The sequence below is a fragment of the Macrobrachium nipponense genome, chromosome 30 (assembly GCF_015104395.2).
Source record: "Macrobrachium nipponense isolate FS-2020 chromosome 30, ASM1510439v2, whole genome shotgun sequence".
Taxonomy (NCBI): Eukaryota; Metazoa; Arthropoda; class Malacostraca; order Decapoda; family Palaemonidae; genus Macrobrachium; species Macrobrachium nipponense.
In genome coordinates, this window is record NC_087218.1 from 15940028 (window position 1) to 15964508 (window position 24481).

Consider the following 24481-nt stretch of genomic DNA (forward strand, 5'->3'; position numbering starts at 1 on the left):
CTATTTTGGAGGTCAATATATACTGCCCGATTTGGTGTCCCTAATAAAAGCATTGTCGCTATGCGGACGGGAAATTGATATATATATATGATAAAAAACCTATATCAGTTGATCCACAGAAGACAAAGAGCGCCTCAGTGGCGTGATCGGTATGGTCTTGCCCTGCCTATCACCTCGGTGGCCGCGAGTTCAGTTACCGGGCATTCCATTGAGGTGTGAGAGATGTGTATTTCTGGTGATAGAATTTCACTCTCGACGTGGTTCGAAAGTCACGTAAAGCCGTTGGTCCCGTTGCTGAATAACCACTGGTTCCATGCAACGTAAAAACACCATACGAACAAACAGAAGACAAAGGCATCTGTCGTATCGGTTCTTATCAGCGGACAAACACGACAGGGCTTCGTTATCAATGTTTTTGTATGGGATATTAAATATTCCTCATGGCGCACTGATAAGAAAAAGTATTATTTCCATCAACTCCATTTTTTCTGGTGAGATGCGTCTTAAAATGAAGGTACCTTGACCACGGCTTCGAGACGGTACTTGACGTCCCTACGGCCAGGACGTGCCGTCTCGAGCCTCTTATATTGCCGTCCTATTTGGCGGTATGGGTACACGATAATAATAATAATAATAATAATAATAATAATAATAATAATAATAATAATAATAATAATAATAATAATACAGTACCCCTTTAACAGGCCAGACCTTATCTTCTTATCTATAATCCCTTACTTATCAGTTATGTTACCATGATTTTTTTTTCAAGGCAACAAAGGTAAATGCATTTTGTGAATAAATCTTTCAAACTAAATTTTGCGTAAATAAAATAACTGAAAATTCGGATAATATGGAATGGGAATACGATATAAAATCTAGGCCAAATGCCAAGCGCTGGGACCTATGAGGTCATTCAACGGCGAGGGCGAAAATGAGGTGTTACGGGAGGAAAACCTCAAAAAGCAGTTGCACTATGAAACAATTGTTTGAAAAGTGTGGTTCGTAAGATGAAAGAAAGAGAACATGAACGGAGGTACAGTAAAAGGAAATGAAAGGGGGTTACAGCTAGGACCCAAAGGAAGGCTGCAATGAACCTTTCGTAATGCCTACAGCGCACCGCGTGAGGTGCACTGGCGGCACTAAGGGGAATTCGGATTACATGGGTTTTTGTAGCTTGTAAGATTTTGGTCAACATTCAGGTCAGTCTTGAAAAACTTCTCGTAGATGTTTAATAATAAGTAGATCTATAAATAACAGATAGGAATTCGTGTGCAAATACTTCTAAATGATTATTGTTGTGATTTTATTCATTTTAGATTGGATTCGCTAAGTTTGAATTCTTTACTGACTGGTGGCATAAGTATTTAATGAACAGCAGAAGACTTGTCTCGTATTAAAAAATTAAAACTATATGAGAATCCAATGACGTTGTTGTATCATTATTATATTTATTTTCTTTATATAATTTTTATATTAATTTTTTCCTAAAATGCAATATTACTGAAACATCTGTAACTTTGACTGACTATTGTTTTACTCAAATTCCTTTTCCATAAATGTATAACAGTCACTGTCTTGTTTCTCTTCCTCTCTTTCCAGAAACAGCCGGACACACTCGTTGCTCAGAATGGCCACAAAAGGTAAGTCAACGAAGCGTAACGTTCGTCTATTATCGTTACAGCCAAGCATAGTCTAGGCCGTGCAGCCAAGGTCCTTGTTGCTGCTATTTGGATCAACGGCATACTATCCTTCCCTCTTGACTAATATAGTTACGTCCCCTCTGAGGAATTTATTTTGTAAGAACTTATCAGTTTTAGGTCGAAACCTTTATCGTGATATCACACTAAGCAGATGCGATTACAAAACTTCCTAAACCGCAAAAACTCCAGAATCGTTCCCTAGCAAAAAACATCTTTTCCCATCTACTTGTAGATACAAAAGACAACTGCAGTCCCATGATGTGGATATCAACCCCTGCTGAGTATAGATTGTTCGAAGTCTAAGGCTGCTTCATACTCTTATTTTTACCGGAATTCAGAGTTATTTCTTGCCCAACGCATCGTACATCTAAGATACAATAGACAACTGCTGTCCCACGATGTCGATATCAACCGCTACTGAGTGTACCTAGCTATACAATGCTCGAAGACAAAGCTTCTTATTCTATTTTTACAGGAATTTGGGGTCATTTATTGGTCCCAGCTCATGGTAGCCTACATTTAAGATACAAAAGACAACTGCAGTCCCATGATGTGGATATCAAGTATATCAACCCCTACTGAGTATACATAACCTACACTCCTACAGTGCTCGAAGTCAAAGCTTCTTCTTACCCCATTTTTACATGAATTCTGGTTAATTTCTTGTCCCAGCCTCATGTAGCCTACATCTAAGATAACAAAAGTACATTTGCAGTCCTATGATGTTAATAACAACCCCTACTGAGTATAGTGCATAAATACAGTGCTCGAAGAACTAAAAGCTTCTTCCTTATTCATTTTTACAGGAACAATTTGGGGTTATTTTTTGGTCCCAGCGCATGGCGCATCTCAAATACAAAAGACAACTGCTGTCCCATGATGTGAATAACGACCCCTGAGTATAGTACATAATTATCTACAGTGCTCCAAGTCAAAGCTTCTTACTCTATTTTTAAAGGAATTCGGGGCCATTTCTTGGTCCCAGCTCATGGTAGCCTACATCTAAGATACAAAAGAAAACTGCAGTCCCATGATGTGAATAACAACCCCTACTGAGTATACTACATACCTACAGTGCTCGAAGTCAAAGCTTCTTCTTACCCTATTTTCACAGCAATTCGGGGATATTTCTTGGCCCCAGCGCATGGTACATCTAAGAAACGAGAGAAAACTGCAGTCCCAATGAGTGAATAACAGCCCCTGCTGAGTACAAAATGCTCGAAGTCGAAGCTGCTTCTTACTTTCTTTTAACAGGAATTCCTAGGATGTAAAGACACAACTACGTACACTCCCATGACGGGAATAACAACCCCTACTGAGTATAGATTGCTCGAAGTCGAAGCTTCTTACTTTTTTTTTTTTCCTTTCTTTTTTAACAGGAATTCGGAGTTATTTCTTGATCCCAGCGGTTTTCGTACTGGTGTCGCTGTTTTACTTGTACGCGCTCCAGATGCCCCTCGGTACTCAGCTGCGTCCGAAACCTCGCAGCGCTATCGAGATGGCAGGTAATTTTTTTCGTTTGATTTAGGGTTGTTTGGAGATTTTGTTTTTGCTATGGTGTTTTTACGTTGCATGGAACCAATGGTTATTCAGCAACGGGACCAACGGCTTTACAATTAAATTCACGAAGTCTGCGGCCATTAGATCTCAATTAATTATAATTTAATCCATTAATTTATTTTTAAAAAAAATTTCAGATGAGGACTCTCCCCACTACTTGATCAAAACTGCCGGCTGCACCATCCCAGACATCGACCCTAGTCATCCGAGCGTGGTCTCCTACAAGTCTAAAAAGGCTGAAGTGGTAAGGTTTACGTTTCAAAAGTCTCTATTTTTTTCAAGTGGCAATTGTTTCATGAACTGTACAAATGGTGGTCTTATTCACGACGTTTCCATCCTTCTATGTATGTCTGTCTGGTTAAAAGCAACAATTATTTCCCCTTTAGTCTTGATTCTAACGTAATCCGTGAGAGCTTTAGGCCTATGATGCATTAACAATTAAAAGCAACAATTATTTCCTCTTTAGTCTTAATTCTAACGGTATCCACGAGAGCATTATGCCTACGTTGCATTAACAATTTAAAAGTAACAATTATTTCCTCTCTAGTGTTAATTCTAACAGTATCCACGAGAGCTTTAGGCCTACGGTGCATTGACAATTTAAAAGCAACAATTATTTCCTCTTTAGTCTTAATTGTAACAGCATCCAGGCACGAGAGCTTTACTAAGCCTTAGCAAGTTAAAAGTAACACTTATTTCCTCGTTAGTCTTGATTCTGTAGCAGAATCCACGAATGCTTTACCACAAACGAGCGACTTTCGTCTTACGATTATCCTCCTAGCTAGTGTGCTCCAAGAACCGGCCCCTGACGGAGGACTCTGGCTTATCTCTGCTCTATTTCGAAGAGAGGCTGCCCGATTACAAGGTGCCCAAGAAAGCGGTCTACTGTTACTACGAGGGCGTCGATCGGAAAGAACAGGAGCCTGGCAAATATAACCGCAAATGCGACAAGCAGTGGAAGTAAGTACGAGAGAGAGAGAGAGAGAGAGAGAGAGAGAGAGAGAGAGAGAGAGGAGAGAGAGAAGAGAGAGAGAGAGAGAGAGAGAGAGAGAGAGAGAGAGAGAGAGAGAGAATTATACCTGTATGGACTGTTGAATAATTCTGACACTCAAAACTTTCACCTGTGAACAAATACATAAAGGGCTCTCATTCTCAATTTACAGTGTTGTACTGACATCTAAAATATGACGTGTGGAAATCAAGTTACGGGTGCAAGTGTGCATATAAGCTCTAGCTATTTTGGGTTTAGGGGAAAAGAAATTTATAAGTGTCATTTTGCTGAAGAATTCGAGAAGAGTTGTTATGGGCATTTTCTAAATAATTTACTTTTGAGAAACTTGAGGGAATCAACTTAACAGGTTTCGTCACTCGAGTGATGAACCTACTCGCGCGTCATCTATGAATAATGAATCTTTTGCTCAATCCGTGGATAAGACAATCTGCAAACGCCGCATTTCTTGCGTGCTTGATCAATGCATTTCCTCTGTAGCTTCCATGACGAGATGCGTTCACCTAATATCCCTGCTTTTAAGTCTACAAGGTTATATGGATTCGCTAAACGTGGCTACGACAAGTGGTTCTTATGGATGCACCCATGTAACGGCTCTTCATCAATCAGTGTGAATCGATCTGTGGCGCGGGAAAGTATAAGTGCAGAAAGGACGTCATCGCACTTAAGTTCTGATGTGTGATGGGTAGCAAGTTATTTTATGTGCAAAACAGTATTATTTGAACTCAGACACTGCCAGTTGATGTTATATGAAGCACCGCATAATACCGCACTGCAGTTGGTAACACGCCAAGAAGTTTACAGAAGGAAAGAAACGCCACAATACGAATATAATAAAATGCAAAATATTTGGACGGTGAGGGCTAAGAAAAGGGACGCTAACGGCGACGACTACAGATTTCCTCACAGATATCAAGTTGCAAAATGCAGAGTTGCAAGGGGCAAACACAACAAAATAAGGTTTAGAAAGAAAATTCAAGGCGTTTTCACAGACGGAAATGTAAAGATCAAAACATTAGCACACTAAACCTAATATTTAAACATCTGCACTAATTGAGCTACATTGGCTCCCAGTAAAAGCAAGAATTGATTAAAAAATACTTCTTAAGTCTTTCAAGCACTAAAATATGGTGAACCAACATACTAGAGAAACTGCATAAGCGTCTTTAGGCCTGAAATGAATATTTATTTTGAAAACCAAACAAGGTGAAGAAAGTGAACTGTGCTACTTTTGGACGGCTATATCCACCATGGTTTTCGCCGACGGTCATAAAGTGCGTGGTACTATCTGAAATTTTCTTTACCTTAGTTACGACAAAAGGAAATTTATCTTAGTTCAGATTCCAATTAGCCTACAGCGCACTTTGGTCTTCCTTTTTCCGTATAGGCTACCATCTTGGCGCCAAACTCAAAGACTCCAAGAGGCTACCATCTTGGCGCCAAACCTTAAAACGATGACTCCAAAAGATACCATCTTGGCGCCAAACCTTTAAACCATGACTCAAAGAGGCTACCATTTTGGCGCCAAACCTTAAAACGATGACTCCCAAAGGTTTCCTATCTTGGCGCCAAACCTTAAAACGATGACTCCAAGAGGTTTCCATCTTGGCGCCAAACCTTAAAACGATGACTCCAAGAAGATACCATCTTGGCGCCAAACCTTTAAACCATGACTCCAAGAGGCTACTATTTTGCCGCCAAACCTTAAAACGATGACTAAAAGAGGCTACCATCTTGGCGCCAAACTTTGCAACGATGAATCGAAGCAAGACCTTGAATGAATCAAAATTATGTCTATAGTGCTGGTGAAAACGACGTCAAACAACCACGAACAGCTCTGCTTCAATATTGGCAAGTCGAAGTTTACAAGTAATGGGGGACATGTTTTCGGACCATCGTTATAAGTCAGTACAGTGTTAAATAAATACATTTACTTCAGTCTTCGTATGCATAAGAAACATACTGAAAATTGTTAAAAGGTGTTATTTGGCATGCTGGGCATTATGATGTTTTTTTCTAGAGTATATTTAGTTTTATGCTTTGCACGGAAAGTCGTAGTAGTAATGTTTTCGTTTAGTTAGCTGCATTTATTAATAATTTTAAAAATCAGAATGCTGAAAATATTATATAACATGGTTGCAAATATTCTAGTTTAGATGTATTTTTTCATTCTAAAGATTTATCTGTGCCTATATGAACCTAGGACAAATTGTAAGTCGGACGAGAGAGCATTTGTACCTTGTGCACTCCGACTATACAACAAAATACCGCCTGAAGTAAAGATCATACAAGAAGAGAGCAATTTTACAAAAGAACTAAAGACTCAACTATTCTGCAGGCGCTACGATACTGATGAGAAAACACTAAATGACGGTTATAAAATATAAGATGCACCTTATTTGGAAAACGTACAATGGCCCGCCACAGAGGGAATCATCCCTGTGAATGTGCATTTTGATGTACTTTAGTACATCAAAATTCAAGAGCTTGTAATGTTAATAACTGTATATGTTGTGATAAATAAACTTCTGTCTGGCTATCTATGAAGCACTCCTTTCTTTCACCCTAACGAGTAATAAAATCCCCCCTTTTATCCCCTCTGCAGAATCAAGACGAAGATTCCTATCAAGAAGAAAGAGACGCCCATGAAAGAGGACGGGATCTTGGTGACCTGCGTCGACACGCGTCGAAATAACACTGCTTTTTATCGCAACGCGCATTTCTTCATACAGCCACGAAGGGCCGCCCAGAAAAGGAAAGCTTTTCAGGTTAGTTTCTATATGTAATGTACAGGTTAGTTTCTATATGTAATGTAAATATGAGTGGATAAACACACAACTACTATGAGATTCAGGGCCTCTGTAACACGGTTTTTTCGCAATAACTTTTTATCTATGCATTTCATAAATATAACGCTTAGTCAGAATACATATTATATCAACACATAAATTTTGAGTATATTCTGCACTACGTAGGTTGAATAAATTTGGTACTTATAATGTAAAAGTGACCTTTTTTGAAGACGGGCCAACTTACTCAGAGAAAAGGTTTCGAACGCACTCGTTACGTAACTTATGACAGCATTTCTTCCCTCTTTCTCGATGGATGATTGGCTATACGTAACGAAGGCTAAACCTCAGGCAACAATGACATACAAATTTAAATACAAGCAAAGCAGTACACCTTTATGAACTCTGAATCCTCTCCACTGATAATTGTCATAATGAACAAACCAACAAAATATGTTAAATACAAAAACACTTCGATTATTAGTCTAACTCCCGAAATAAGTTTCCCACAATCAGATTGACAAGATGTAGGGAATAGCTGGTAATTATCAAAAACATAGTAGACAAGCTTGATTTGATAACTGCTATATCCAATGTCAAGCAATTTTTATTTATTGGCTATCTACCTATTTACTGAAAAAAAATAGCCGGTACCGTATATTGGCTTTAAACCTTCACCAATAATTATCGTCAGAATGATGACTTCATGAGGCTCCACCCACATTCGCCTCGTTATAATTCAGGATAACACTGAAGGCTACCATGGGCATTGTTGGATTAGGAAATTAAATTCTGGCTATAAAAACTCATTTCTCGAGAAGTTGTAAGAAGTGCTAAAGGATCCCAGCAGTTGGCCTAAACGTTTAATTCATGTATATTACTGCTATACCGTTGCGGCACTACTGCTACAGTAGTATTACTACGCTAGCACTGATACCTCACCCACATCTATGTATCGTTCCGCCATTCATAAAGTCTTTGGGTTTCAGAGCCGATGGAATTTCTGTCTGATGGATGGGCGGGGCAACATTTAGTCAAAAGGTGTTGTTTAGCTTGCTTACGTAATGAATGTTTTTCGACTCTTGGCTCTTAATCATTGGCCATGGCGTCGGCTAGATCATTTTTACTCTATAAAAATTAAAACTATCGGGTTTAGGTTATTGATAATGCTGACAAAATTTGTGTGTGGTTGTAAAATATACATATGTCAACTTTCAGCTACATCCGATGCTTTGACAAGGAGCAAAGTCCAAAAAACCGTGTTACAGAGACCCTGAATCTCATAGTAAGCAAATAGCCTACGTGCGCTTATGTTCTCCCTCATAAGTTAAGTATATCGTAGTTTTAACCAGACCGCTGAGCTTTCAACGGCAATCCTAGGCCTAGTCCGAAGGTTAAATATTTTTCCGTGGCTATATTATAGGAACCAATTGGTTACTTAGCAACGGGTCCTACAGCTTATTTTGGGATCCGAACCACATCGAGAAATGAATTTCTACCACCAAAAATAAATTCTTCTGATTCTTCGTTGGTAGAGCCTGGAATCGGACCCGGACCCTAAGATCGGTAGTCGAGCACGTAACCGACTCGTCAAGCGAGGAACTGAACTCTCATAATAAGGAATACAAAACGTTGATTGTGGAAGCCAATGGTACACAGACAATAATTAGCTTCGCTCAGTTTTTTAAGAATTTCAACTATAAGGGCAGACACCAGCAATTACCGAACAGGCTTCGTGAAAGGAGCATAAATCGGCATTATCATAACTATGTGTGTACTTCTATTTTGATTAACTCTTAATGCAAATAAACGAACGCTATTCACACTCGTTGTATTAAGTAAGTAATTCATACTGAAATATTTGTCACTGCTTTGAGTCTAAATAGTCTTTTCTTGAACTACTGAAACAACTATTTGCTGTTGTTTGATGAACTTGGTCACATGATAGTACTACATATTAGTACAGAACCGTTCTCAAAGAACAGCCGGTCTGAGATCAAAACGGGATTATTATTATTATTATTATTAAAATAGTCTTCCGATACCCTTTAGGAAAAGTACGGAGAGCGAAGCGATGAGCAACTGAGCATCATCTTCCTGGGAACCGATGCTGTTTCGAGGGGCAACCTCCGCCGCCACATGCCCAAGACCTTCCAGTACCTGAGGGAGAATCTCCACGTCATAGACCTACAAGGCTTCAATAAAGTCGCCGACAACACAGACCCGAACCTCACGGCGTACCTCATGGGCATCTCCTACGACGACCTCAAAAGTCACAAATGCACCAAAGCAAGTAAAACTAGGTACGACAACTGTCCTTTGATATGGAAAGACTTCGAAAAGAAAGGATACGTCACCGCTTATGCAGAGGACGCCCCGTGGATGGGCACATTTCATTACAACAAAATAGGGTTCTGCAAGGAACCCACAGACTATTACAACAGGCCTTACTTTTACGCCTCCGATAGTACGATTGGCCACAGCGCGGGTCGGAGAGGCTACAACGGAAAGCTTTGCCAAGGAGCCAGGAGCAGCATCTCTCTGATTCACGAGTACTCGCTCAAGATCGCCGAGGAATTCAGGGATATCCCTTACTTCGCCTATTACTGGACTGCCTCCGTCACGCACGACTACTTGACGTCAGCAGTGATGGCCGACGACCCTTCCCTACGCTACCTGAAGATGCTGCAGGAGGGAGGGTACTTGAACCACACTGTTCTCTTATTCGTCAGTGACCACGGACTCAGGTGGGGGAGCTTCAGATCAACCTACGCTGGGATGCTGGAAGAGAGGATGCCTTACGTCACCATGGCATTTCCACAATGGTTCAAAGAGAGGTATCCAGAAGCCATGAAAAGTCTCAGGACTAACACCCGGCGGCTCACGGCTCCGTATGACGTCCACGCGACGCTTCACGATATTCTGGACGGTTCATATGCTGATCCAGCAGCAAGGTAAGATGTCAATATAACTATGGTAATGTTTAGGAGGATGAGTCTGTTTATGTCACCACACATGTCACACATGTAAACAGAAGAATCTTGTGCACCATTCACTGTACTTTCACACGCACACACAAACACACGAACACATAAATTTCTTTCAACATCCACCTGGACAGGGCGTGTCTTCAGGAAGAACAACACAAAGGTCACTGCCACATTCACGTCAGAATTTCAGATGGGTTGATGGAACGAATATTCTGAAGATTTCTGGAATGTGGGAGATAGGTGAGAGTCATAGATGAATGACTCAAGAATGGAAAGGGTTGGTGTAAGTTCGAAAATGCTGAGTGAGGTAACTCCTAAAGACGTAAGGCGAGCAACACCTTTTGTCCCTTTTACCGTACCTCATTTCATATTTTCTTTCTTCCATCTTACTTTCCACCCTCTCCTAACAACTGATTCGTAGTGCAACTGCGATGTTTTCTTCCTGTTACACCTTTCAAACCTTTTACTCTCAATTTCTATTTCAGCGCTGAATGACCTCATTGGACCCCAAACTTGGCCTTTGGCCTAAATTCTATTTTCAATTCACCAATGCTATCGGATAGTGAATGAAACTGTAAAAACAAGAGAAATAATAATAATAATAATAATAATAATAATAATAATAATAATAATAATAATATAATAATAATAATAAAATAATAATAATAATATATAATAATAATAATAATAATAATAAATAATAATAATAATAATATTAGTAGCAGAACTGATGGAGATACGAACACCAACACCACCAGCACAACCAACCCAACAGAAACCAAAACAGCAACGGCCTTGGAAAAGGCACATGGAAAAGCAAATCCTGGTGATGAAATCTGACTTAAGTAAACTGAAAGAGATGGCGGAAAAAAGGCTAAGAAGCAAGAAAACAAGGGAGGAACTGAACGAGAAATGCAAAGTACAGGAGATGAGACTAAACAACACAACAGAAGATGTAAAACACAGGCTTAAGGCCAATGGTACCTGAACAGGAATAAGGGATACCAACAGAACAAACTATTCCGAACCAACCAGAAAAGACTATACAGCCAACTAAGAGGGGAAGACAACCACCAAAAAATTCCTGAAGCCAAACTTAGTAAGAGACTCTGGGAAAACATATGGAAGCAATACGGTGTCACACAACAAGCATGCAACATGGCTTCAAGAAGTTAAGGAAGAAGAAACAGGGAGAATAAAACAAAGATTCGCTGAGATCACTACAGACACGGTCAGACGCCAACTAAAGAAAATACCCAACTGGAAAGCCCCAGGTCGCGATGAAGTCCATGGATACTGGCTCAAATACTTCAAGGCTCTACACCCACGAATAGCAGAACAACTCCAGCATTGTATCACAAATCACCATGCGCCAAAATAGATGACCACAGGAAGAACATCCTTAGTACAAAAAGAGTAAGGGAAATATAGCCAGTAACTACAGGCCTATCACCTGCTTACCAATAATGTGGAAGTTACTAACAGGTATCATCAGTGAAAGGCTATAGAACTACCTAGAGGGTACAAACACCATCCCCCACCAACAGAAAGGCTGCAGAAGGAAGTGTAGGGGCACAAAAGACCAGCTCCTGATAGACAGAATGGTAATGAAGAACAGTAGGAGAAGGGAAACCAACCTAAGCATGGCATGGAGTAAGCCTTCGACATGATACCACACACATGGCTAATAGAATGCCTGAAAATATATGGGGCAGAGGAAAGCAACATCTTTTTCCTCAAAAATACAATGCGCAACTGGAATACAATACTTACAAGCTCTGGAATAAGACTAGCAGATGTTAATATCAGGAGAGGGATCTTCCAGGGCGTCTCACTGTCCCAACTACTCTTCGTAGTAGCCATGATTCGCATGACAAAAGTACTGCAGAAGATGGATGCTGGGTACCAACTCAAGAAAAGAGGCAACAGAATTAACCATCTGATGTTCATGGGCGACATCAAGCTGTATGGTAAGAGCATCAAGGAAATAGATACCCTAATCCAGACTGTAAGGATTGTATCTGGGGACATCAGGATGGAGGTTGGAATAGAAAAATTTGCCTTAGTCAACATACAAAAGGCAAAAGTAACGAGAACTGAAGGGATAAAGCTACCAGATGGGAACAACATCAAACACATAGATGAGACGGGATACAAATACCTGGGAATAATGGAAGGAGGGGATATAAAACACCAAGAGATGAAGGACACGATCAGGAAAGAATATATGCAGAGACTCAAGGCGATACTCAAGTCAAAACTCAAATCCCGGAAATATGATAAAAGCCATAAACATATGGGCAGTGCCACTAATCAGATACAGCGCAGGAATAGTGGAATGTACGAAGCTACAACTTCGCAGCATAGACCAGAAAACGAGGAAACATATGACAGTACACAAATCACTACACCCAAGAGCAATTACGGACAGACTGTACATAAAACGAAAGGAAGGAGGGAGGGGACTACTAAGCATAGAGGACTGCGTCAACATCGAGAACAGAGCACTGGGGCAATATATGAAAACCAGTGAAGACGAGTGGCTCAAGAGTGCATAGGAAGAAGGACTGATAAAAGTAGACGAAGACCCACAAATATACAGAGACAGGAGAATGACAAACAAAACAGAGGAATGGCACAACAAACCAATGCACGGACAATACATGAGACAGACTAAAGAACTAGCCAGCGATGACACGTGGCAATGGCTACAGAGGGGAGATTTCAAGAAGGAAACTGAAGGAATGATAACAGCGGCACAAGATCAGGCCCTAAGAACCAGATATGTTCAAAGAACGATAGATGGAAATAACATCTCTCCCATATGTAGGATGTGCAATACGAAAAATGAAACCATAAACCACATAGCAAGCGAATGTCCGGCAAAAGAGGCATGATTCAGTAGCAAAAGCCCTCCACTGGAGCCTGTGCAAGAAACACCAGCTACCTTACAGTAATAAGTGGTAGCGAGCACCAACCTGAAGAAAACGATCAGGCAAAGATCCTCTGGGACTATGGTATCAGAACAGATAGGGTGATACGTGCAAATAGACCAGACATGACGTTATTGACATAATCAATAAGAAAGTATCACTCATTGTATCGCAATATCATGGGACACCAGAGTTGAAGAGAAAGAAAGGGGGAAAAAAATGGGTAAGTATCAAGACCTGAAAATAGAAATAAGAAGGATATGGGATATGCCAGTGGAAATTGTACTCATAATCATAGGAATACTATGCATGATTCCAAGATCCCTGAAAAGCAATCTGGAAAAATTAGCGGCTGAAGAAGCTCCAGGACTCATGCAGAAGAGTCTGATCCTTGAAACGGCGCACATAGTAAGAAAGTGATGGACTCCTAAGGAGGCAAGATGCAACCCGGAACCCCACACTGTAAATACCACCCAGTAGAATTGGAGGACTGTGATAGACCAAAAAGAAAAATAATAAATAAATAAATAAAAAATAATAATAATAATGACTTGAAAGTGTTTGCAAGAGCAGACAAGGCGTGATACGACTTCCAGCTTTCTCGAGACGTGTGCAAGATTTTCCCCTCAATCATAAGTTGTAAACATTATATTCCTAACTTTTAATGTAAGTCAGAACATGCTAAAATCTACGGTTTCACCAACTAAATTAAAATAAATATGCTAAATTTTATTGGAAATATTTTCTATGCTATTTAACATACGTATTATTTATTTTTAATATTTTCATTCTAATAATAAAATCATAAATATCCTATCCTAATATCCGTCTCTTTAACTCAACACAAAACACCTGTTTCATTCCTTTTTAGGCTCTTCCATAGATCTTTCCTAACCCATAACAACAACAACAACAACGAGAACTACAAAGTAGTTTGTAGGCTTACTCCCCGAAAAAGTGAAAATTGAGTGTAAAAGTGAACAAGAGTAAGGTTATGTGGGTATGTGAAAATCATGGGGTTTGAGTAATGACTGTAAAGGCGAATGGCACAAAAATGTAAACTTTTGCTTTGCATAAGTACTTAGGAATCGATATGATGGCTACAGGTAGAACAAGAGAAGAGGCGAGCTACAAAATTGGTGAGACAAGTAAGGAACTGGTATATGGAAAAGATAGGGAGGACTTGGAATATCCTTGGATGCCATGGTGAGAGTTGATGAGGATATACCTGAGCCACCTCTCCTTTATGGAAATTAAATGTGGATCTTCTTCTCACCGTTATCCCTACATTAAGGGGTCAGTTGCCTGATGCGCCTTCTCCTCCACTGCCTTCTATCACAGGCATCATCCTCCACCAAACCCCTTCTCTCCATATCTTCCTTAACTTTATCTTGCCATCTAATCTCTGTCCCTCTCGATCCCCCAAAGCCCTCTTTACTCCCTCCTCGTTATCCATCCTCAACACATGCCCATACCATCTCAATCGTGACTCTCTTATCACCTCTGTAATCTTTACTAAGCCTGCCTGCCCTTCTTATTTCATCATTTTCCAATCTCCAAATAAGCGATATTCCCATAATCCACCTCAGCATTTTCATCTCTTTTCTCTCAAGCTTTTACTTCCTCTTTTCTTCTTAGAGACAATGTTTCTGCTCCATACATTAACACTGGTCTTATCAGTGTGTTATATATCTTGACTTTTAGCTTGATTGGCATTTTCTTATCACATATTCTTATCACATACCACTCCAGCTACCTCTCTCCCCTTCCCCCATGCATATTTTATCCTACTGTCAACTTCAGCCTCACATCCTCCCTCTTGGCTTAAAGTAGATCCTAAGTATTTAAACTTTTCTGCCTGTTTTATAATCGAGCTTAAATGTGGATGCTGGATACAAATTAAAGAAAAAAAGTTGAGGCTATTCAGATGAACTGTTTGCAAATAATACACAATGTAACAATAATAATAATTTTTAAAAAGTGAGGGATGTAGAGATACGTAGTAGTAACAAACAGGTTATTGCAGGTAAAACTTTTGAGCTGTGAAGGATGTAGGACAGAAAATAGTTGAAGGGATAGTAATTCGTTAGTTCTAATTAGGAAGAGGATGGAAGAGACTTAGAAAGTGCTGGATAGATGGTGCAGGAAAGGTATTAGAAAGGAGGGGCCTTATTACTCTGGAATCACAAGACTGCATGCACTTAAGCAATTAAAGTATGAATGTGGCAATCACCATACCCTGTTTTGCTTTGTTTCTCTTGTATAATCACACACACACAAACACACACACACCAACTTAACATTCTTCTGGATTAGCCTCCATCTTTTCATTTTCATTACATTTAAAATCAACACATTGCGTCCAGAAATGAGAGCTTGGTCAAAAATACAACTTTTTGCTTTTTAGGTAATTGTTCAATTTCTACGATAATTTTCATTAACAACCTTTTTATTTCTAGCTCTGCCCTTGATTGCCTTTTTTTTTTTATTCACCCTTACATATGCCTCTCCAGTATATTCTGCAAGTGCTCTTCAAATTGACTCCTTTTTTTCTCCTCTTTAATAAACTTTGTATTCCATTATCTCACAGAGTACTATTTCAAATGATCTCATTCTCCCGTCCAAAAAGCATATCATTTCATCACCGTGAGATAAACTCCTTTCCCTCCTTCCTATGAGGAATCCTATCAGCCTATACGTCTGGAGACCTTCCCAGATGACAACGACAGCATCCTTGGATTTTGCCTACTGCTCACAAGAGTCTTCCATGGTGGGCCCTTCAAACCCAAGCCTATCTTCTAACCATTTCTTTTCTTATATGCAATTTTTGCTTCACCTTCGTCAGAGTTGCTAAATTAAACCTATAGCCTCATTATAAATTCTTTATGTACAAAGGTACCTTCTAATTTTCCTTTTGCTTCAAATTATATTCACAATTATACTATGCGTTTGTCCCTGCAGCAAGACAAAAATACCCTTCGCCATCAGTCTGTTCAAGGAAATACCAAAGGGCAGAACATGTGGCGATGCCGGCATTCCCGACCACTACTGTGCATGTGAGGATTCGACAACAGCAGACCCAAACGACCCTCACCTCAGGGAGGCAGCGAAGGAGACTGTGAATGACATCAATGAGTCTTTGCAGAATTTTCCCGACTGTGTTCAATTGTCGCTGGACAGGGTAAGAAACATATAATCGGTCTTTACTGCATCATAATCTAAACACTAAACTATGTTTTATAAAGTATTATTATATCTTTTGCCTTAAATATGCTCCTAAAAAATGGATTAAGAGAAATGAAGTAGGGGAATTTAGGTAAACAACAGCACTGTTACGAATGTCTGTCTGTGAGGTAAAGTATACTGTGTATGCCTGGGTAACGCCGCTGTATTGATTACATTGGTAGGTACAGAAACCTTTGGTTGCAGGGCAATACCGACTGATGACAGTCATTGTGATACTTCAAAAAATAATATCTCTGTTGGTGGAAGAGTACGCTGCCTTAATCTAAACCTACCAATCTTGATAAAAGATCAAGCCTGCAACTTATTAACCTGCGACACTGAACCCACGCCCGTGGCTTTCACCCAAAAGTACTTCAGCTATTGCTGAAAACATTTCTTGAAACTTTCATAAATCATTATACTATGTTAACTTTATTTCTTGGTTTTTAAAACAGATGGATTTTTCACTTTTTTGTCTCTCTCAGTAACAGTTAAAACTGTTTAGTCTAGTTACACACCACTTTAGTAGATTCACATCAACCGTGCATTTGATGTCTAGGCCAGTCCCTTACGACGCTCCTGATTGGCTGGTGATGAACCATTCACAGGGCTGGGAAGTTGGGAACTCTCAGTCTCTCTCGAGGGTTTACATAGGCAGGAAGTATGTTCCACCTCTCCTGAGGGATACTTTTGAAAGACGTATCCCTCAGGAGAGGTGGAACATAGATCCTACCCATGTGAACTCTCGGGAGAGACTGAGAGTTTCCAGGCTCCAGCCCTGTTATTGGCTTATCAACAGCCAATCAGGAGCGTCGTAGGGGCCAGGCCTAGACATCAAATGCACGGTTGATGTGGATCTACTATAGCCGTCTGGGTGGTAACTGGGACAGGTTGAGAGAGAGAAAAAAAAAAAAAAAAAAAAAAAAAAAAAAAAGGAAAAAAAATTCCCATCAATCTTTCCAAGACAATAACCCCAATGGTTTGAACCCAGTACGTATCCACCTTTGCAGCGTGTTAAGGACAAGACCGTTAGGGATCACTGTAAAAACATAAACAAAAGACTTTAAATTAATGTGACTTTTTCCTGTGAATTTATCACAGGCCATCACTTCACCAATGCCGATAATTACTTGACCAAGTGAATTGTTAACCGGGTTATCAATGAGTACGAATGGACGAACCTAATATTACATAACCTAACCTAACCTACCTATTTTGTCCATGAAAGTAATGTGTACTTTACCTAGCTTCCCTACTTTGCTGAAATTATTATTTAACCATCAGATATATTAATTAATGTTAATTCTTTGCAATAAGAACTTAATCTACTTTTACCTAGTATAACAGGTTAGGTTGTGATAGTTTTACGGGCATTTCTTAATATCTGGAAGATATTATACCTTCAGTTTTGGCCTAGTCTGTTTCAGCTGGCTTAAAATTTTGAAAGAGAACGGTGTTTTCAGTTTTCTAGTTTTGACAAGTATGACCTTCATTTTAAAGGTGAATATTTCACCAACCTTGTTTAGCTATTACAATCCGAGGTAAATTGTTACAGGATTTGCAGGGCCTACCTATCTCATGAATCCCAAGTTGAATACCAAACCCACGCCATGAACGTGGAGACAGGTTCACTGATTTCACAATACTATAGGAAACCGTAAACTTGCAATAGCCTATACTCTGTTTTTTTTTCATCTGTCCATCCGCCTGCGGTGTTTTTGTATGGTAACACTGCGTCCCGGGCTTTAGATAGTTACGCTATGTGTAAGTTTTAGGTAAATAAATGGATATCTGGGTGTACATTTGCAACTGAAAAGTGTTTTAATAATTTACTGTATGCGAATTACACCGTTAATATTCGAAATAGGATATTATTATAATCGTTGAATGTAAGCTGAATGTAACTATCTAAAGCCCGGGACGCAGTGTTACCATACAAAAACACCACAAGCGGATGGACAGATGGAAAAAAACAGAGTATAGGTTTACGAATGTTTTTCTTTATATGCATATCAAGGACCCGGAAATAACTCCAATGTCGATATCTGGTATTCAAGTACAAACTGCATATCAAGGAGACCGGATAAAAACTCCTATATCGATATCTGGTATGCAAGCACAAACATAATGAATCCCGATGTCTATGTAGTTATGTTACAAAATCCCTGATGGAGACCGTACTTATGGTCAAGGGGAGCAAACTCCCTCGTCAGACTACTAGGAGTTACAATTAGACGACCTTGGTTAGGTTTATGTGTGATCAAACACATACACATACCCGAAACAGCAGTTACCAACTAAAGTGTTACGGACTTACTACTATATACCTAAGGGTAAAGATTATGACATTTTACTAGGCCTATTAAAAAAATACAATATCGTACCTAGGTCAGTACAGATCCTCGAAAGTGAACTTGTTGAAGAAAGGTTGGGCCTCCTCCGGGTCCTCCCAGAGGGCCTTGCTAGTAGACTGATTGTCAGTGGCAGTTAAGAATAGGACTTTCCCTGACACCTTCTTGGGCAATAACACCTAGGCCTAGGCTCTACGATGACACTAGATAACAAGAGTCCTACACCACTTCCAAATATATTTGATTAAACACAACGCGACACGAACATTGTATGTATACGTACCGCACCACAGTATGGCCTTACAAATATATAATACAATGAATGTTGTTTTGAAAGAATGCCGGTATCCATGGCAAGACGAAAATAATGATGATAAAGTCTATGGATGATTTTTCCGATGATTATTATTTTCCTGCTAGGCTTCATGAGCTTTGTAGAGATTAAAGAGAGCTTTAAAAGCTTCCAATACATTGCAGACTAAATACGGTATTACCTACTATTATTTCTATTTTAGGTACTACATGGGCGAATAGGGACTGCAAGAAACGCAACCACTCCTAAAAAGCTAGACACTGTGGCCACAACTTACCTTGTTTCATTTGTTACTAAACCAGGTAGAGTATGTACACATTCATGGATTGGGAAATATTGCATATTCATAACAGGGGAAATACTGTAGCATATATGTTTATAGAATCAGCCATTTTATAAAAATAAACCTTAAAATTTACTGTCTTATTTAAGGAAACCCGTGTGTCGCATAAACTATAGAATTCGAGGATGAGCAGAGCGGATGAGTCTCTTTCAACTTCTAATACACTACAAACCTTTTTTTTGTCTCTTGTTTTTTCGGTTTCTTATATATGTGTAGCTATAGTTGCTGCAGAAATGTTTTTTTCTGATATTAACAAACATTACATTCTTGTACAGTCGTGTCTTTTGTTCATTACTCTCCAGTTCTGTTTGTAGTCATTTCTTGTTTATATGATTAGTTTGTATGTTGTTTTAGCATTCAGTTTTCCCAGCTTGTATATTAATAATGTATCTTTTCCTTCCGTTTATGTTTTCTGCATTTAGGGGTCAACTTTATCCACTTTTTCTGTTTATTAATGGATTTTTATTTTACCTTATCCAAAATTATATCTTTCATCATGCTATGATGGTTTCCTCTTATAAACTTCGTTTAATTTCAATAAGAATAGTTTCCAAATACTTCATCTATTTATTTCCTCGACCTCCAATGTTTCAATAACATGGTCTTACTCTTCAGGTTCTTGCCCTCGCCGGCATATGCTCCTATTTCTGATCTCAAATTACTTGTGTGTATGTATAAGTAGACATTTCGAGCATTGCTCAAAAACAGTGGGCGACTTATTAATAGCACCGGTAGGGGTAAAGCTTTGAAACGGCTCCGTTATGGTGGCTGTTTATTGCGGCTTGCCACACACCATAGTTGAACAATACATTTAACACTTCTTCTTCTTCTTCCTAGCTTAAACCCATTTTTATATGGGGTCGCCATTGTGAATGAGTCGTCTCCATCGATTTCTGTCCTGTGCCTCGTTCTCGTTTATACCTTTCAATACCATATCTTCCCCTACACAATCACGCCATCTCTTTCTTGGTCTTCCCTTCTTCCTTCTACCCCGCAATTCCATTTCCATCGTATGTCTTCAAACATGACGTTCCTCCCTTCGTAACAGGTGTCCATACCATCGAAGCCTTCCTTCCTGTATTTTCTTCGATAATTCAACTACCTTTGTCGATCCTCTTATATACTAATTTCTAGTCCTATCTTCCCTTGTTACTCCCGACATCCATCTCAACATTCTCATTTCTGCTACATCCATCTTCTTCTCCTCTGTTTTCCTCATACTTGCTGTTTCTGTTCCACATAACATTGCTGGTCTGACCACCGTCCTATGGAACTTTCCTTTCAATTTCAGAGGGACCCTCTTGTCACAGAGGACCCCTGATGCAGACCTCCAGTTATTCCATCCTGCCTGAATTCGGTGTCTCACCTCTTGGTCCATGCTTCCACTATCCTCTAATACGGACCCTAAGTACTTGAACCTATGTACTTTCTTTATTTCTTCCCCACCCAATCGTATGCAACTTCCACCGTCCTCAGTAATACTGGAACACATATATTCGGTTTTTGATCTGCCTCTCTTATTGCTCTCTCCTCAAGTGCTGCTCTCCATCTCTCCAACCTCCCCTCCAGGCTCCAACTCCTCCCTCCCCTCTGAACACAACACAATACATTTAACACAAAATTTCTAAATCTCATCCTTTTCAACTGCAGCATTTCTTTTTAAATGCATGTTTGTCATCTTTTGAACATATTGCACTGCATTGATTTTCTGAAAAACAAAAACTATAATATACGGACAACCAATCCACACTTTACCTCAAAATATTGAAATAAATTGTCTATTACAAGTTTTTTTTTTCAGAATAGCTTTGTTACATTTCTTTACTTGTATACCTAAAATAGGATGCCTATATCTTTAGTACACCTTTGAAATAAATATAAATATTTATGTTTGTCCACCTATGCAATAAAAATAATGCAGTGAAGGTTCTCGCCTGGACCTAAGCATCACCCTTTCAGTTCCCGGTACTTGAATAAAAAGAAAAGTTAGAATAAATAAGCTGCAGTCAAGAGGCCCCCGACTGCTGGGCCCCGGGGAAGTAGCATGACCCCCCCCCCCACCCCAATACATGGGACCTGCATGGTTCTCACAAGGTGATTTATTACCTGCAATGATTTTCAGGAGGTGCTGTGATGGAGTCCACGCTGAAATACCACGGTGGCCAATACGAGCTCACGTCAGATGTATCTCGAGTGAATAAGTACGGAAACCAAAGCCACTGCATTAATGATGATGTCGTAAGAAAGTACTGTTACTGTAGAGATATGTTGACATAATACGATTTAATTAAAATTATAGATAGACCTCCAGAAAAAAAACTGGTAGCTATTACAAAAAAAGAAAAAAATGTAAAGTGTAGTACTAAACCCGTCTTTGGGAATTTGTTTCCCTAGGAAAATGAAAATAATGCCATTTCATTATAAACTGTGAATCAGCATTTAGGAATTTTCGTTCGAATAAGAAAAAATTGAACTGTCTTAGAGGTTTTTAAAATTAAAAGACTTGCAAGTTGTCACCCAGTTTTGACTTCTCACTGGAAAAATACATAGAACATTAAGTATTTTTAGTTATCACAAAATGTGGGAACTAACATTCAGGGTTCTTTTAGGAAAAAAATGTTACAAGTTCCAATGGAACGATAAAAATAGACATAAGTAACTTTTTGACATTGCAAATTATGTCACGATTTTAATATTATTTAAAGTAAGGACAATATTTATGAGAAATGACTTCAGATAAATCAGTCTTCCTCGTGTGTTACATATTTAACATGGCATCTCACAATCTCATATCCTGGTCTGAATTTAATTTATTTTTTTCTTTCATATTATTTCATCCTCATTGTCCTTTTTATTTAATGTTTTCTAAGCTGAGATTGGATGCGATCTTTGACTGCTGTCTGAGTGCTGTGTGTACATATATGAAGGACTTGGTGTATTTTGTAAATATGCTGAAATATAAATGCTCTTGTAAATAATCTAAGTGCTAAGTAACTGAGTTGACAGAAATGTGATGGGTTATTTTGGTGTTACAAATTATGGTACTGTATTTTTATATGATTTGTACTTGAAAATATTTTTTTTTATATAAACTGAAACAAAAGCCATCAACATATGTGCTGTGGATACAAACAGGTTATGGTACAAATTAAGAATGATAGTGTTATACGGTTGTATTAATATCTATGCCTTAAACATTTTTACAAGGTATTTACAGTTTTGTTGCCAATAACTAAAAAAGGAAACAAATTGTTCCAGTATACAGTACAGTGTTTCACACATTCCCTTTGATAATAATTTAATTTTGATATTTTTTTTCCTTCCAAATTCTATAGTCTCTAGTTAATTTTCAGTAGCTGAAAAAAAATTATAAAATCATTGTGAGTTACGATGATTCAACCTCATGAATGTTCTCGATTTTTTAAGCTGAGAAGTCAGTTTTCCCTGTTACTGGCTCTTCTTCGGGAAGAATGATGAGATCATGAAAGTACAAATACTTACAAACATAAGGCAGATCATGTTAAATTAGAATTTAAGGTTTTATGTAAGCCAAATTTCAAGTACTAATCAATATTACGTATATCACATCCAAATTCATTCATCATATTGTTCGTGTGATATAGTACTGTACTACTCAGAGCCTTATATTTCTCATTATCTAAGGGCACTAATCTCCTCTAGGGACTAAAGTCTTTACAGTAGTGCGTTTAAGTTAATAGCATTTTCTTATTTTAGTTTTACAATGCAATTTATCGTACTTGCTGCAAATTTTCTTTCTCATATGTAACATCATTTACATATGAGAACGTGGCATTTAGAATTAAATTTCGGCATTAAAAAACGTATGTACAATATCTGAATACATAATGAAAATCTGTAAAACAGACTTTGTAAGTTTCATTTAGATCATGGGGAAAACATTGCGATGTGAGTTTTGCCTTGTGATTGACTAGAGATTTCCTTACTGAGTGTTTTGTATATTTGTCCAAAAGATTTTAATAAAGAAATAATGGAAAGGCATCTTTCATGGCCTTCCTAATTCTCTCATAAATTTGGGCCTCACATTCAAGTTAGAGACTTATTAAACTGCTTTTATAAAAAGAAAAATCTGTCAACACTTTTATCATTTCATTGCAATATTTTAATCATCAACAAGGTTTAGCATATATGCATTTTCAATAATGATCGTGGTTTATGAATTTGATACACTCCAAGTGAGTTTTCTGGTACTATCATTTCCAAGCTTTTTGATGAGTGAGAAGAGAATCCTTTTAAGTTGGACCGTTAGTATCCTAATTTCAGAAATACTGTCAAGTTTCATTGAGACAAATGTCCAATCTCAAAACAGGTTTCTCCTCCAACATTTGGTGTTCCAATGTTAATTAGCTTTCAAGCCTCAATAAAGGATGCAATCTCATTACTAAAGACAATTTATGTTTGCCATTAACACATTAATTCACTTAAGTCATATGTCCCAAGCCAATAGCACTGCCAGGATGCAGAATAACAAAGTTAAGTTCACAATATCCCTTAATGCACCTGCACATAAAAGTGCTGATAAAAATACAATGAACCCTTTAATCAAACATAAAGACTAGATTAATTCTCTGCAATGCTCACAACAGTGAAAAATATATTTCATCATTACAATTTTATATTCTGCTCAAGGCACTGAATATAAAATTCAGTTATAGAAGGCCAAGTGGTCATAACAATGACATCTAGTGTGTAAGTTTTGGTAACAGAAATCTCTCCCATCATCATCATCAATGAACCGGCTGAGCCCAGAAATAGATTTTTCCTACGTCAAAATCCCTTTATCTGAAACCACTACGGGAAGTATCACATTCATACTAAACTAAGGTTATGGGCAAAAACAGGTTAGAATGTAAATGAATATCTGTCAAATTTACCACAATCTGATGAAATTCCAGTTTTCACCAACTTGAAAAGTTTGATATCACTTACCTGTTCTAGTTGAACAAAGGTGATTAACGGTAAATAGTATAACAAATACTGTAGTGTACATCATAGTATAAAGAACAACTTCGCTTCAGTCATATGCCCTGCATTACCTAGAAATAGCATCTTGAGAATTGTACTCTAAATTGAATGCTAATAGTGAATCTTTGCACCATTGATCTATATTTTAATTATATATACGTACTGCAAAGCACTTTAAAACAGTACTTTACCTTGGTTAAATTCTCTTTGTCTACATCATTATGATTTACATCATGCCCTCAGAGAAGTACAGATGTACTG

General features: G+C 38.5%; 2 protein-coding genes across 4 annotated transcripts in view; one reads left to right on the top strand and one right to left on the bottom strand.

Moving 5' to 3' along the window:
* LOC135202319 (divergent protein kinase domain 2A-like) overlaps positions 1 to 19059 on the bottom strand; it is a 68442-nt gene extending 49383 nt beyond the window's left edge. Inside the window, exon 1 of the mRNA XM_064231665.1 lies at positions 18594 to 19059. The gene's annotated coding sequence lies outside the window, so the exon portion shown is untranslated. The remainder of the gene's footprint in view (positions 1 to 18593) is intronic.
* The window catches only part of LOC135202316 (uncharacterized), a 55054-nt gene extending 31822 nt beyond the window's left edge, over positions 1 to 23232 (top strand). For 2 of the 3 annotated variants that reach the window (XM_064231658.1, XM_064231659.1), the window contains 9 exons: positions 1603 to 1643; positions 3083 to 3208; positions 3401 to 3507; positions 4045 to 4223; positions 6878 to 7040; positions 9114 to 10015; positions 15946 to 16165; positions 19076 to 19175; positions 21339 to 23232. In XM_064231658.1, coding sequence (XP_064087728.1) covers positions 1631 to 1643; positions 3083 to 3208; positions 3401 to 3507; positions 4045 to 4223; positions 6878 to 7040; positions 9114 to 10015; positions 15946 to 16165; positions 19076 to 19175; positions 21339 to 21493 — 1965 coding nt within the window. In that variant the 5' untranslated portion in view covers positions 1603 to 1630 and the 3' untranslated portion in view covers positions 21494 to 23232. The remainder of the gene's footprint in view (positions 1 to 1602; positions 1644 to 3082; positions 3209 to 3400; positions 3508 to 4044; positions 4224 to 6877; positions 7041 to 9113; positions 10016 to 15945; positions 16166 to 19075; positions 19176 to 21338) is intronic. The other variant, XM_064231660.1, reaches the window with a different exon arrangement.
* Positions 23233 to 24481: the final 1249 nt, after the last annotated feature.